The sequence below is a fragment of the Myxocyprinus asiaticus genome, chromosome 35 (assembly GCF_019703515.2).
Source record: "Myxocyprinus asiaticus isolate MX2 ecotype Aquarium Trade chromosome 35, UBuf_Myxa_2, whole genome shotgun sequence".
Lineage (NCBI taxonomy): Eukaryota > Metazoa > Chordata > Actinopteri > Cypriniformes > Catostomidae > Myxocyprinus > Myxocyprinus asiaticus.
The window spans coordinates 5,492,160-5,508,146 of NC_059378.1; the positions used below are offsets into that span (position 1 = coordinate 5,492,160).

The window sequence follows — 15,987 nt, forward strand, 5'->3', positions numbered from 1 at the left end:
CATTTTTAAATAAACATAAAAAAATTATGTACATAAAACAACATTATTATTTTTAATAATAATAATAATAATAAATAATTATTATACATTATTATTATTATTATTATTATTATTTCCACAAGCTCAATGTCAATTTGAAATTTATAATAATAATAATAATAATAATAATAATAATTATTATTATTATTATTATCATTATTTAGTAGTAGTAGTAGTTGTAGTAGTAGCAGAATGTGTTGTAGTAATAGTACAGAAGTGTATTAATAATATATATATACTGTATATATTATTATTATTAATATACTTCTGTACTATTACTACAACACATTTTGCTACTACTACAACTACTACTCCTAAATAATAATAATAATAATAATAATAATAATAATAATAATAATCCCATGCCAATATATATATATATATATATATATATACACACACACACACACACACATTGATTTAATAAAAAAAATTCAAATGATCATTGATAGAAACTGTTATATTTACATCAATGAAACGTAAAGTTCCACTATTGATAAGGATATTTTTTGGCCCTAATTTACGATCAAGGATAACATTTCTTTCACCTCACACAACATGATTAGAACATTTTAACATGAATAACGTTTTCCTGATATGAAAAGCTGTCATCTTGAGCTCAAGTGTTTTTTTTTTTTGGAACAGGTCACACTGAATCACGATTCTCTCTAATGATTCTTTTGCACAGTATTTGGTATATTTGACAGACGGGTAAGTATGAGGACTGTAAGGGATGTGGAAGTAAGTCTTCTCGGCATGGGATGATTGGGATGGGATAAAAAAAACATACACTGCCAGAACAAACTATTCACTCCAAACGGCTTCGACTAGTGATAGATGGATATTCACAGTATGACTTGGCCACCAGATTTGCCTCACCGTTTGCATTCGCTGCAAACGCCACGGCCTGGTAAACTCAAAGCGCCACTGATTGCACTTTGATTGACCTAATACTTTTTAAACGTCTGCGGAACACGTATGTGGAACAATGAGCGCATGCTAGCATAGATCAATGAAGACGAGCTAGCAGGGAGTGCTATTAGCGGCCATTCAAATAAGCGAAACACACGGAGGGCACACATGGCCACTGTTTACATAGATTTGTAGTTTCCTTATTTCCTTCGCATGACGACACAGCGTGATCTGTTATAAATGTGATTCACAAGTAATGATGTGTGAGTGTAAATACTCATGCTAACTATTCTGGTTAGCAAGCATCGTGGACGTCAATGCAATGGGCGTTTCCATTAATCTGGGTATTTTTGGGTAATTGCTTTGACTGTGATCATTCTCATGTGCATTCTCAGTGAAAGATGATCACTGGGCTTTGGTTCCGTTCTGCTGAGGGTCTGGCGCTGCCGCTATTCCTGCTGAGCCCGTGGTGGCAGTGCTTAACAGGGCGGAAAGTGTCGGGTGGAACTGTTGGATTGTCAGCGGGTTCCACACTGAACTCCTGAACTCCCAGTTCTTCTCGCAGGAGCACCATTTTATTCGCATGCCAGTCTCGGCGAGGTCACTGAGAGGTCGTGGGGCTTTCACACATTGGCCCGTTAACGAGGCCTCTGAAGCAGGGCGAGCTGTGAGGAGACACTGGGATCCATTCGGACAGAACAGCAGGAGGGGGAGTGCAGACTAGTGCACTTTGTTCAAACCCAAACACCCCACAGGAACACAAGCACAAAGTCTGTGGCATAAAGGCTGCCACTATGAGGAGTGATTTGGGGCGTATAAATGCATTGAATGTGAACTTTCTAAAGATATATTTCGCTTTACTACTGTCTTCAGGGTGTCTTCAGATTTTACCTTAGTTCAGCAAGTTGTGTCGCATTGGGTGAATACTGAAAAGAGCAGTTCAGAGTGCACTTAATCTCTAGAATGTCATTGTATGGTGTAGCATTGAGACAGCACTTATAAATCTTGGTTCATGCTAATTTCAACATATACTAATACATTTTTGAAAGGAAAAGTTGTAAATGTTCACATAAAAAAATATTGTCAATTTTTAGTTACCCAATGCATTATCTAATTCTAACAAAAAGAACCATATTGTAAAGTGTTACACTTTTATTCCGTAGTGGAGAACGGGGCTAGTTGTCACAAGGGTTGTATCTCATTAACGATTTGATTTGGAGTCAAAAGTCCAATTGTGCAAATATGTTTTCTCTAGCTTTCTCTATGTTGGTTTCAAACAGTTCAAAACCCTCTTAAATTAGAATAATTTTGGCAATTTGGCCCTTCAAAGTACATATATTTTTGTTATAGCTCTTGGGTAAACAAGCAAACATAATCAACCCACACGGGCATACATTCAGGCAAGGTTCAGCTATATAATGAAGGCATATTTGTACCGAAAGGTTTAAATGTGTGCTTAGGACAAAGGTATTTTTTTATTAAAGTCAGGTCAGGGCATGTTGTCATGCGTGTTTTAAATGTCATAAAATGACTTATACAATTACAATATTTGTTAGTCAAAACAATGTTTTGATATTTCTGTTACCTTTTCCATTTTTGTTGTTTCATGATTCATTTTGTGCCTTATTACTGTTTGTTTACTTATATATTTAGCTGAAAAGCCTATAAAAGGCTGTTTAATGCAGGGATAGCCTACATTTAAAGACAATTGTAAAATTTGCTTTGATGTCACAAAAGGTCAACATGTGTTCAATGAACGGGATCTTTTTTCCTGGGTAATATCGGTGAAAATGTTTCAAAGATTTTTTGTAGCCAATAGTTTAAAGCAATAGTTCACCCAAAAATGAAACTTTTCTAATTATTTACTCACCCTCATTCCATCCCAGATGTGTATGACTTTCTTTCTTCTGCTGAACACAAATGAGGGTTTTTAGGAAAATATCTCAGCTCTGTAGGTCCATACAATGCAAGTTAATGGTGGCCAGAACTTTAAAGGACCAAAAAGAACATTAAGGCAGCATAAAAGTAATCCATAATACTCCAGTGGTTAAATATATAACTTCGGAAGCAATATGATAGGTGTGGGTGAGAAACAGATCAATACTTAAATCCTTTTTTACTATAAATCTCCACTTTCACTTTCACATTCTTCCTCTTATGTTTTTGGCAATTTGCATTCTTCGTGCATATCGCCACCTTCTGGGCAGGAAGGAGAATTTACAGAAAATGAATGGCTTAAATATTCATCATATCGCTTCTGAAGACATGGATTTAACCATTGGAGTCGTATGGATTACTTTTATGCTGCCTTTATGTGATTTTTGGACCTTCAAAGTTCTGGCCACCATTCACTTGCATTGTATGCAAAAATCTTCATTTCTGTTCAGCGAAAGAAAGTCATATACATCTAGGATGGCATGAGGGTGAGTAAATGATGAGTGAGTTTTCATTTTTGGGTGAACTATTCCTTTAAGGTTTGTGGCTATGCAAAAATTGACTTTAAAAAATAAACCCACCCTGAAATAATATTTGCTGGAGTAAAAAGTGTGACAACTAGCCCTGGACTCCCCTACTTATTTTTATTTTATAAAATTATTTTATATTTTATGTTATTGTTTCCAAATGTTATATTATGAAATGCAGGAATATATATATTTGTGTGTATGTGAGAAATGATTTTGTTGTTGTGTTGAATGGGAACACCACACACTTGTGCTTTTTGCATAAAATTGCACATGTTTGCCATGCTATTTGTTTGTTATTTTATTATACTGTATTCATTGTATTGCTTTCTGTTTTTGTATTTATGTTTCTGCTGTAAAGCCTCACTTTCTCAATTTCAAGTAGTATCGTCTCGTATCTTTAAAACATAATAATACAAAAATTTAAATGAAAAAATCACAGCCAAGTTGTATAACAGATCTCATTTCATTTTTTAATGAGGAGAGTCAAGTTGGGCTTTTTCCATTTTTAGAAAATAAACCAATAACAATATTACAAATAATGAAATTGTTACATCATTCACAGGGTTACAGTCAAATACACATTTTATACAGCGAAACAGGACCTCCCATCTCCATCACAGATGTCCAGGTGGACAGTGCTCAATTTGGGCTAGCTAGAGTGAAAGGTCTGCTGCCCTGTACTGAAAACTTGGGCTGAGAGACATGCGGAGTAAATCACAGTCTAGCTGCACTACTGCCAGCCAAAAAACAGAGGGTGCTGCAGCCCTACAGGCACCAGCGCTGCTCAGGTCAGCCATTTTCTATCGGAGACTAAACTTCAGACCAAATGTGGACCAATGAGAGTGAGCAAGAGCCAGCCTGTATTTACGTTCACAGTCGCTTATAATCATCATAATAACTGTTTTTCATTTCAGCTGTAGCTGCGAGCATATGCTGTTCACAGCTTTCTTTCAACAAAAGCCTTTAAATGATGCGCAGTTTATGCTTTGCCAAAAGAGGGAAGGAATATTTGCATGTCAACGTAACGGCAACAGTTCTGATCTGGAAAAAAGGATGATTTCTGAGTTTTTTAAAGACATGCCAGTTCTTTCCCAGCACTTTGAGAGGCCTCACATGAAAATGTTGAGGTAAAAACTGCATTTAAGGTGATATAGTCCATGTGAAAAGTGCAATAGAAGTGCTACTCTGTGTGAGATTCTTTTACACCCATAACGCCACGTCTCATTTGTCTGTGGCCTACGTTCTGTTAAACAACAAAATGAGACATGTGAAGTAATTAGTCCCCTACTGAGAAATAAACTTCAGCAACTGTGGCTAAAAATGGAGTGGAAAACAGAATTACATAAGATCGTTGTGAAGAAATATTTCTATGTAAATACAGGTTTGTTGAAGAAAATTCATTGTACCAAATGTCCATAGCTGCCAACCATGTCATAATCTTTCAACATATGCAACGATCTTCCAACAAATCTTAAGACAGAAAGGCTCATTGGCTGCTAATGTTCCTTCAGAACGCTCTTTACAAAGTGCCAGAAACTCATGAGATCATCAGTGCCAAACTGCAAGACAACCCCCCGTTTTGTGAAAAAGTATAAACCCATAAAACTTTGCTTATGAAATAACACATTTCTTTGCTAGGAAAATAAGATGAGGATCAAGCCTACAGGATATCCCTTCAGTACTGGATTTCATTCAAAGCTCTGCTAATCCTGTGCCGTTACGCAGATTTAAAATGCCTCCAAATATCGCCAAACTACTGTCATGAACTTCTCAACTTCTAAACGCTTTGTTTTCTGATCAGACATATTAAAATACAGTCTCGTCCTGCTGAGAAGACTAGCATATGTTGTGATTTGGATGCTGGATTTTGGAGCAAGATTTCCTTGGTCAATTAGCTCCATCAGAAAGGCTATACTGGTTGACCAGACTAACACCAAACCAACCTGCATGGGCATGAAAATTCATGCTGGTCTTAGTACTGTAGAGACAGAACAGCAGTGTATGTGTGGATCTGCTGCAGTTTTGAGTGACAATGATTGTCCAAGGGGTGTGAAGTAGAAAGCGGTTTTATTCTGAGGAAGACGAGGGATTCGGAGCCTTTAGTCTTACAGTGCAACAATGATACTGATAAGCCATTAAATATTAAGAGGATATGTTCTGGTCAGACAGGTAAATGTGGGTGCTTGATTGCTGGCATGATCACTAGTACAGTTATATGATGCGAGAACATCCTTCTCTATCAATCTGTCTCTCACCTCCCTGACTTACACTATGTCCTAACCAAGCATGACGTGATAATGCGACAATTAATAGAAGTGATGAAATTCGAATTGGAATTTTGTGTCTTATGCTGCCTTCACGTGCTATCGGAATTATCGTAAATACGAGTTTCCCACTCAGAAGTTGCACATGAACGACCCCTCAAGTCGTAAATTACGCCTGGGAAACTCTGAGATAATTTTGATACCCGAGTTTCCGAGATGGGAGGAGTCGTAAACTTTCAACATGGCGGAGGAGAGTACGGTCTCTGTAGCGAATGACAGGTCTTGTTAATTTTTCTAAATATAGCTAATTGTTAGTGCTTGCTGTTTTGGTCATATTCATTTATATCAGCAACCATTTGATGTATGTTGTACATTTTTACACCGTAAAAATAGCTTGTATTTGACCAAAACTCCATTTTCGTCCGCAAGCTGAGTAATATTTTTTTTGGTTTCAAAATAAAAGTTCCTCAAGAAATATATATGAATGAACGTTTTTTCCGACAACAAAGCACTTGAACGTGACATACTCGTAATTACCACTTCAGAAGTGGGAAGAAGGATAATTCCAATAGCACATGAAGGCAGCATTATTCCATGTATGTTAGCTTTTAAGCCATCTATATGCTTGTTTACTCCTAAAAGTGGATAAAATTAAACCAATAGCAGGTATACAAATTTAAAATTTACAGTCTTTCATGTCCAACTGAGCAAACTGTAGTTCAAGGGTGTGACTCAATAAAAAAAAAAAAAGAAAAAAATGTGAAAAGGTCTTCATTATTTTCTACCCAACTTCCTGTTTTAAAGGAATGTTCCAGGTTCAATACAGAAGTTAAGCTTAATCGACAGCATTTGTGGCACAATGCTGAGCTCAAGAACTTTTTTTAACCAAGTAACAAGCGATAGCGTTGGGTTGGGTAGCACTGCCCACTTTTAAATCTCATTGGTCAAAAAATAAAACAAATCCATCTCTAAATAACTGTATATTGAACATTTAATATGCTCTAACTGGCAGTGATTGTCACATTGCACAGAATTTTCGCTTTCAATTTCGACAAATTATTTGTGTGGAAACTTGTGCCTTGTTAGGACAGGGTGTTTAATGTGCTGTAAAATATTTCTGTCATTTTACTAACTTTCACAAGCCACTGAATTAAGGCTCGGTCACATTTGCCTTTGCACAGCAAAATTCTGTGGGTGAAATACTGTTATCTCAATGGGAATCTGTGCAATCTTAAATTTCTTTAATGGATTTCCAGTGGTGAAGAATTTCCCTATGTGCATTTCGCATTGAGTTCAACTTTGGTGAACTTTGACACGTGAATTCGCAACACTGACCAATAAGAAGTTGTTTGGTTTGGCAGTGCTTTGTAGATAGCAATTCTGAATATTCACGATAGACGAGGAAATCATTTTAGCAGTGAGTTTCTTTATAACTTCACGATCCCAGAGTATAAAGTGCAGCATAAAAAAGGCTACTTGAGAAGTATTTTGGTAACACTTTTTATGAAGCCCATATTTATAATGCATTGTAAAGGCATTATAAATGCATTATACCGAGTTCATAATGTCTCATAATACACATAACAATAGGCTAAAACTTCTCATAAATAGTTATAACTACATTTATAATACATTATAAGACTTCCCCTATTCATAGTTATACTGTAGAGTATAATGCATTATAACACAAGCAACATCCAATTTGAACGAAGCAGATGCTATTAAAGTTTATTGTATTAGTGCTGTATAGTTTAAACTATAACTAGGCTTTATGACATGATCATTATAATTCCTTTACAATGCATTATAAATATGGGCTTCATAGAAAGTGTTACCGTATTTTTTTGTTGGCCTTGCGGAATTTCACTGTGCAAAGATAAATGTGACTGCGCCTTTACATCGCCCTTCTCTGCAAAACCCGAACTCTTAAAAGACAGCTAGGAAGACCGTGTTTTCCGATTGGCTAAAAAACGCATTAGCCACTCTCCCGGCTCTTTTTGGTGTAATATATGAGGACACCCATTTTAGTGATATCGGTTAGGTGTGTCGTGTTCACCAAAAAATTGCTTACAGCACCTTTTAAGTGGCCATGATTCATTTCCTTTCTCCCTGTAGCCTCCTGCTGGTGATAAAAAGTTAAGATCCATGGAAAAGCTGAGAACCGAAGCCTAAAGGCCATTTAGTTTGACAAGCTCTAAGGAAAGAAAACTCTAACCGTCATTCTGGACACATGATAACAAATGACAGAATAACATTGAGGGTAGATTACAGGAAGTGGGAAAGGTAGACTGGGTCGTCTCTCAACTCTTTGGGATTTATCTCACCGTTCACACCTGGATGGCTTATCTGCTGAACTAAATTGATGTTTTATGCCCAAGCACTGCACGACTGAGCAAATTCGAGCAGAATCTTCATTCTAATGGAAGCATTGTGTAATGGGAAGAACAAAGTCGAAATCAACACCATTAGCATTGCTGCCGTAGACTGTGATGAGAACTTTACAACCCGGTCTCATGACAAGTTGTAATAATAGTACGAGATGGCGAAATTGTAAGAAATCAATGATGTTATCACTGTTTTTCCAAAGTTTAACCTTAAGCCAAACCTAACCATAAAGTGCAACCCCTTACCCAAACCCTAAAACTAACCATGATTTTAATAGGAAAATAACTTATATTAAAATTTATTGACATACACTGTTCAGCTACAACATTTAAACCACCTGCCTAATATCATGTAGGTCCCCCTTGTGCTGTCAAAACAGCTCTGACTCATCGAGGCATGGACTCTACAAGACCTCTGAAGGTGTCCTGTGGTATCTGGCACCAAGACGTTAGCAGCAGATCTTTTAAGTCCTGTAAGTTGCGAGGTGGGGCCTCCATGGATTGGACTTGTTGGTCCAGCACATCCCACAGATGCTCAGTTGGATTGAGATCTGGGGAATTTGGAGGCCAGGGCAACACCTTGAACTCTTTGTCATGTTCCTCAAACCATTCCTGAATAATTTTTGCAGTGTGGCAGGGCTCATTATCCTGCTGAAAGAGGCCACTGCCATTAGGGAATACCGTTGCCATGAAGGGGTGTACATGGTCTGCAACAATCTTTAGGTAGGTGGTACATGTCAAAGTAACATCAACATGAATGACAGGAACCAAGGTTTCCCAGCAGAACACTGCTCAGAGCATCACACTGCCTCTGCCGGCCTGCCTTCTTCCCATAGCGCATCATGCTGCAATCTCTTCCCCAGGTAAACAACGCACATGCACCCGGCCGTCCACATGATCGTGCATCAATGACCCTTAGGCACCCATGACCCTGTCGCCGGTTCACCGGTTGTCCTTCCTTGGACCACTTTTGGTAGGTACTAACCATTGCATACCGGGAACACCCCACAAGACCTGCCATTTTGGAGATGCTCTGACCCAGTTGTCTAGCCATCACAATTTGGCCCTTGTCAAAGTCGCTCAGATCCTTACGCTTGCCCATTTTTCCTGCTTCTAACACATGAAATTCAAGAACTGACTTTTCACTTGCTGCATAATATATCCCACCCCTTGACAGGTGCCATTGTAACAAGATAATAAATGTTATTCACTTCACCTGTCAGTGGTTTTTATGTTGTGACTGATCAGTGTAAATCAGTCGTTTGTGTTGCATAAAGAAATATGAGTAACCAATTTTTTTTTTTCACAGATTTTTCCTTTCTTAAACTCTTGAGACCTGAGCGTGACTGCTGTGTGCATTTTCCATTTTCACTTTTTGATTTGTAACTAGTAGCACATTCACAAAAATAAAAATAAATAAATAAATACAATTAAAAAAAATCTAGAGTAAATAGTTTTCCTAAAAATGATGTCCACATATGTAGTCTAAGTTTTAGACCACATATGATGTCCACTAAGTTTTTAAATTTTAAATAATACCAAGCTATAGAAAGTCAGATTTCTTTTTTTAATCAAATTGCTTTTCAGGAGTTTTTACAGACATGACATCAGAAATTAGCATAATTAATTCTGATACAAGTAATGGTCAGCATCATCCAATCACTGCCAACCACGTTAAAATAAAATTATACATTATAAATTCTGAATCTATGTACTGATTACCATTGTCCCATGTCTGCCAAACATCTTTAGTTGTCCAAACATCATCTGCAGCCTGAAACTGAACTTTTGATATGAAGTTTGGTTTAAATGCACTTAGCTGCATAGAGAGCTATAGGATGCTCCCTTGCTCCCTATTTACTGGATGACTTAACCTCCAGTGTGCTGTCTGTCTTCACTGGTCTCAGAACAGTTAGAAATGCACATTATTTTCATCCAAACTCCATATAAAGTCTCTGAAAGCTAATTTTTTCTGCTTTTGGATGAACCCATTGATTCTCATTGTGATAATGCACAGTAAATAAAGGAATTCTAAGGATAAAATGCACTAAAGTACACATTAGTGTACATTGTGTTTAGCAGTGTGGCGTTTCGTGATAAATTGCTCAAATTTTAAAAATGGCGTATCGGATGAAACTAGAGACTCTTTTGACTCAAAAAGGTTTAATGTAAAAAACGTAATAACGTTTCTTGCCAGATGAGATGGCGCACTCCGTGAGTGGAAAGTTCAACTTCTTTACTGACTGCACAGTCTCCTGAACTGAGATCGGTTTAAATAAATGTAACTTATGTGTTGCGTATAGTGAAATCAAAAAACAAAATCCACACATGTGTACGCGGGGGTTAAATATTAAGGTTAAAATAAAGTGTTGGGCTAAAATTTGATGCCTGTATTGTATCAGTTTGAAATTGTGTTTGTTGAATATTTGGTTTCTTTGTGAATAAAAGTCGGAACTTTCATACCAGCCAAGTTGTATTATATCTTACCATTTCTCCATCTCGTACGAGTTGTCATGAGACTACGTTGGAACTTTATCAACACTCAATAATGAATCAGCCTGTGCACCTTACCTATGCCGAACTGACCTCACAGTACCACATGCTTTTAACATAGATTAAAGATGCACGTCAACCCTGAGGTTATGGAATAAAGTGAGCCCCTCATCGGCTGAGCGAGAAGCATGTCTACGGTTAACCACAGTGACCTCAATGCTGGTACGTTGGATGTACCTGGACATACAAACACACAAGCACATGTTCATCTCTCAGCCCATATTAGAACAAAATGAAAAGGCCCAAAATGAACACTGACAATAGTGACTCTCCATTCAGTTTAAACAACACATACAAAAATGAATCTGTACACTAAAATCCAACACATCTTGAAGAAAAATCTCTCTGAGGGAGGAGAATGTTATTTACATAGTTGTCTTGGTTCTTATATGTATGTAATGGAGGGAGAGAATCTCAGAGAGTGTTGTGGAAGTACCATACCTTGGATTATTTGGAAAACTGTACTGTAGGTCTTCTCTGTAAAAAATAAAATAAAAGCTATACACAACAACTAATTTACAGTATTTTGCAGATATCGATTTTTTTGTGTTCTTTAAATGGCCCAGATTAATATCATAAACCATCTAGATTTCAAATTTCTACCTAAACTTTTTTTTTTTTTTTTTTTTAATGGCCCCATGCTTTGTCACATGAATGTGAATGTACCCAGTTCAAAAATGTTTTACAATATCCTCATAGAAAAACTATACTCCACAATGATGAACATCACGTCCCCATTATGAAAATTTCCTCTAACTGCATACTTTATCAGATATGAAAACCCCTAACACCTCATTATAAAACATCTTTCTAAAAGAAAGCAAATTTTGGTGGCAAAAATAGAGGCATATTAACACAGTGATCTGCAAATTGTATCAAATCCAAGCTTCGCACCACACATGCACTGCAGCTCCTTGGGCTCACCGAGCCACACACACATGCACACACACACACACGCGCGTGCGCAGAAGGGATTCCAACATAAAACTGACTAGGATAGATGATGCAAGGGCCGCACCGTTCATCTGCTTGCGGTCCTTCTCTGTAAGCAGTTCATAAAAATAATAACTCTAAAGGAATTTTCCGGCATACAGTTGTGGGGAAGAATATCTGATGGCATCTTTCAAACTAAATCATCTTAGCCCATGACAAACCTTTGAAAAAGGAGGAAGAATATGCAAGATGACCACCTTTGCACACGCAAAAGTAAATCAATCAAATGTCAATGTCAGTCCATCTAATACTGAAACCGAAACCGAAAATTTGACTACATCAAGTGGATGACCTCACATTGTCAAGCGCATCTGATATGTACAGGACGAGGTACGAAGGGATGATGTTCTATATGGCAGGCTGTCTAGACATAAAATATTTCGTTTTTTTCCCCTCAAGCAATGAGAAATCACAAATTCAACACTGTGAGCAAGGTAACTATTTAGGAGTGAAGACTTTTTTCCTGTTTGTTTGTTTGTTCGTGTTGAAGTGGTTTAAACTGCAAAACTAAAAGTCTCGTAGTTTCTTCAAGGCAGTAACGCCTGGCAAAAGGAAGGTCCATTTCATGGTGTTCACATCCTTTTCCCTCTGCTGTCAACAAGGGGAGAAGGATTAGGGTCTGGCTGGTTGTCCCGTGTGTCCTCACTGAGCAGGCAGTTCAAGATTTTCAGCATAAAATATTATAAAGAAAATCTCTGACGCAAGTTGTGGAGCAAAATTGACATGTCCTGTTTCTTCATTGCCCTTTTAAAGGGTAGCCTTGTGATTCAGTCCGCACTTTTACACCAATCTATACATTTGATATAGATTCCTTGTTTTGTCATTGCTTTAATTTTTTTTTTTTTACAAAAACTCTTTAAAAAAAGAAGACGGAATAAAAACAAAACAAAATATTAATAAAATAAGAAAACTGGAAAGGAAGTAAGAGAAAACTGAGGGGATATGGGGAAGCTAAAGCTAAACATCCAGATGTTGTGACCATATTTGCCAGACACGGTTTTCCTGGAACAAGCCCATTAGGGCGGCTGAGGGGTTCATGGAGGATTCGGCTGACACCGATGGAGAACGAGAGTGTATTTGGAAGAAAGGGCAGGTGGATATCCCAGGTGGTCCAGAAGGAAAATCAGGCTCAGGGGTCTGTGGTGGCCTCCCCACCCCTTTACGATGGTCCTCCTCTTGTCCTCTTCCCAGTCTAATGGGGGCACTGGTGTCAAACTTCTACTGATTGGATCTGGTTCATCTGGGCCCTCATCATTTGAACACTGTTGAGGATCTTCTTCTGATGGCCTGCTAGTGTCACTCCGACCCTGAGAATATCTCTACACACAAAGAGAGAGACAAGACGAAACATGAGCATGCAGAAGTAGATACCATAATGCTAAAGTAATACATCTTTATTCACTGGCTTTATCACATGATGCCAAATTAAATTCAGCATGTCAGTTTAAGATTGAAGAACAGATAAATTTGTCTATCCTATCATCCTCTGTTTGTTGCGCAACCCAAGCGTCTCTGAATCAACAACACCTTCTTTGTTTTCACCAAGATGCATGTCTGGTTTAGCTAGGTAACATGGTGAGGAGAGGAATTTGAGCTTGCATTGGTGTGGCTCCCATTTACACTATGATTGACATGGCCAGCAATACAGAAAAGGATAGATACCAACATTATTTTTCAATTGTTTTCCAGTTTTGTAATTTAAATGCACTTGTACTAAACGCTACGACCGTCCACTATGTCTTATCCAATTTTCGTAAGAGTGCTGATTCTTAGTGCAATTTTTGTGCCAGAGCAAAGCGCAAGTGGCCGTAGGTGGGAGTGTTTGCACTAACTGTGGGTGTATTGTATGGTAATTACGTTTTTTGCTAATTTCCTGAGAAATAGGTAATTGTGCTAAGACATTTAAAAAGCATGTCTGTTTTCAGTGCAAAGTATAAACTCAGATCCTGCATTTGCAGTTTGGAGATTCCACCAGTAAGTGGTAATGAAGTTCAAGTCCAAACTCTGAAAAAAAATGTGGAACATCAAATAATGTCCCTGACAATAGCCTTTTTATAAAAAACAAAACAAAAAAACAACTAAATTATGACATTTGTGTTAAACTATCTATAGGTCATGGTTTATTTTTCAATTATTCTATTTATATTTAAAATTGTATTTATGATCTAATTTTTATTGGTATTTTTCCACCTGTTGTCGTAAAGTGATTTTCAAGTCATTAAAAAAGGGGCCTGTGGAAGAAGTTGGAGAGAGTAAAATGTTTGGATTTTGTATGATTTTTTTGACCACTTCATTAATTTCATTATATTTTCGTTTCGTTTGAAGTGTAATTTGAATATAAAAAATATTTTTGTTTAAATTTTTTTCTTGTTTCAATAAATGAATTGTATTTATTTTTTAATCAAAATTTACCGGTAGAAGTGAAGTGCGTGCCGATACAATCACGGTTAATTCTAGCAATGATTTGTGTGTCAGTAGATGAAAATGATTAATAATACTTACATTTTCTATAATTTAATGGAGCCTACATCCATATCCTGAAGCTCATTTTCCATGCATATAAAAGGAGTGTGTCCCATTTAACAAGGACACAGTTAATGCACAAAATAATGTATGTCCATATTTCTATTCTTCTAATTCATTGCATACAGTCCATTTACACTACCAACTTTTTATGAATGTGCTGTCTTTGTTTATATCGCTGGTGCTTGACAGGGAATTGACTATAGTAGGACGCAGATGGTGCCGAAGAAGAATGAAATTGCACTTGACCCAATTAGTGCCTTGCCCACGTGATTTCGCCAAACCCACTTCCGCCAAGACTTAGCGCATGCTTGCAAGGAAATTCTAAAACTTCATGGCCATCCCAATTGACTTTGTACGTATGAATTATGGCATAGCGCTGTGCTTAGCGCTAACGTTCTTAAAATAGGGCCCATTGTGTCAAGTTAAAAGAAAACGCATCTCGAGACACCTGCATTTTCCATTCGTTGCGCGGCATCTAACATATTCTGTGTGAACTGCCCCTTATTCCTTTCTCTTTTCCACCTTCCCTCTCTCTCTCTCTCTCAGGTACTGGACTTACTCCATGGTCATCTGGGAAACGAGATCGAAGCTGGTGAAGTTGCCATTGGCAAAGTTGTCTTTGTACTGGCCCATCTTAATAGCGTCCAACCAGTCATCCACAGAACTAAAGCTAGAGAAGTCGGGCACACTGCGGTCAAGCAAGGGCAAATGCACTCTAAAAGGGTAGTGAGAAAGAGAGAGAGATGAGTCACACTGTTGCGAATTTACACAGTAAAAATAGCCTTTAAACATCAAGTCACATATACCATATAGTCCCCACAAATACATCCCCCTATAAATGGTACATTCCTAAATTACATGTGGTTCACTTCTGTTTGGTAAATGATCATCAATGCAAAAAAACCTGAAATCATGTGCATATTTTTGGCAATTGTGACATGGGAATTATAGGCTATTTTATTTTTTGGGTCATAAAGATTCAATCTCTGGAGTGGAAAAAAAAAATTATATTAGGGGAGAATGTAAGTGCAAAATATCCTCTGCCCTTGCATTTAATTCTTCAAAAAATGCAATTAACATCCCCGGATGACTGTACATTCTAGAAACATTTCTGTGGCGTATAAGCCTCCGGGCGAAAAGAGCTTGTGGATGGCGAGCAAAACCAAAGCCTCTCACCATCAGATTTGTGACAGAAGAAACTGGGCCTTTTGACATTTTCCCACAAGAAACAGAATAGCATCTGTTTTTGTTTTTTTTTAACAATTGTTTGAAATACACAATTTCCTCAAGCTTTCAAAAATTATTTAATTCATCAAACCAAGTTTGTTATTTACGCAGCAATTTGATGCCAAAAGAAATAACACGCAAAGTCTTTGGCATCAATAAATTACACCACAGGAATCAGAAGTAAGACCAAAGCATTTGACCCCAAATTAAAAATAATTATGAGAATCGTTTTGAAAAAGACAGGTCTATTTAGGTCATATTACATTTGTTTTGTTTTTTTAAATGTGCCTTGCAGGACATGTGCGAGTCTGTCTTAGACAAAGTCTTGCAAAACATCAGACATAAAAAATTTCCCCTAATATAAGGAACACCAAACACACACACACATTTGTGCAACACTGAGTGTGGCAGACAAATCTAAGCACTAAATAGCTGAAAAAGTGTCAAAAAGAAACTTCAAAGTAAGTAATGTTGTTTTGTAACCACACGTATATCATGTAACAAGGATGGATATACAATACAGTATTATGTATGTGCAGTGGTTAGACTAAAAACGTCATTACAATCCCTTGATGTTGCCACGGCATACCTTAGTGTAAAGTTGCACTTCTGTGTCTATACTCC

The 15,987-nt window shown here is 37.3% G+C and overlaps 1 protein-coding gene across 1 annotated transcript in view; it reads right to left on the reverse strand.

Moving 5' to 3' along the window:
* Positions 1–3,873: 3,873 nt before the first annotated feature.
* The window catches only part of LOC127426179 (ephrin type-B receptor 2-like), a 229,057-nt gene continuing 216,943 nt past the window's right edge, over positions 3,874–15,987 (reverse strand). Inside the window, exons 15-16 of the mRNA XM_051672806.1 lie at positions 14,696–14,851; positions 3,874–12,929 (exon numbers count right to left, since the gene is read on the reverse strand). Coding sequence (XP_051528766.1) covers positions 12,821–12,929; positions 14,696–14,851 — 265 coding nt within the window. The 3' untranslated portion in view covers positions 3,874–12,820. The remainder of the gene's footprint in view (positions 12,930–14,695; positions 14,852–15,987) is intronic.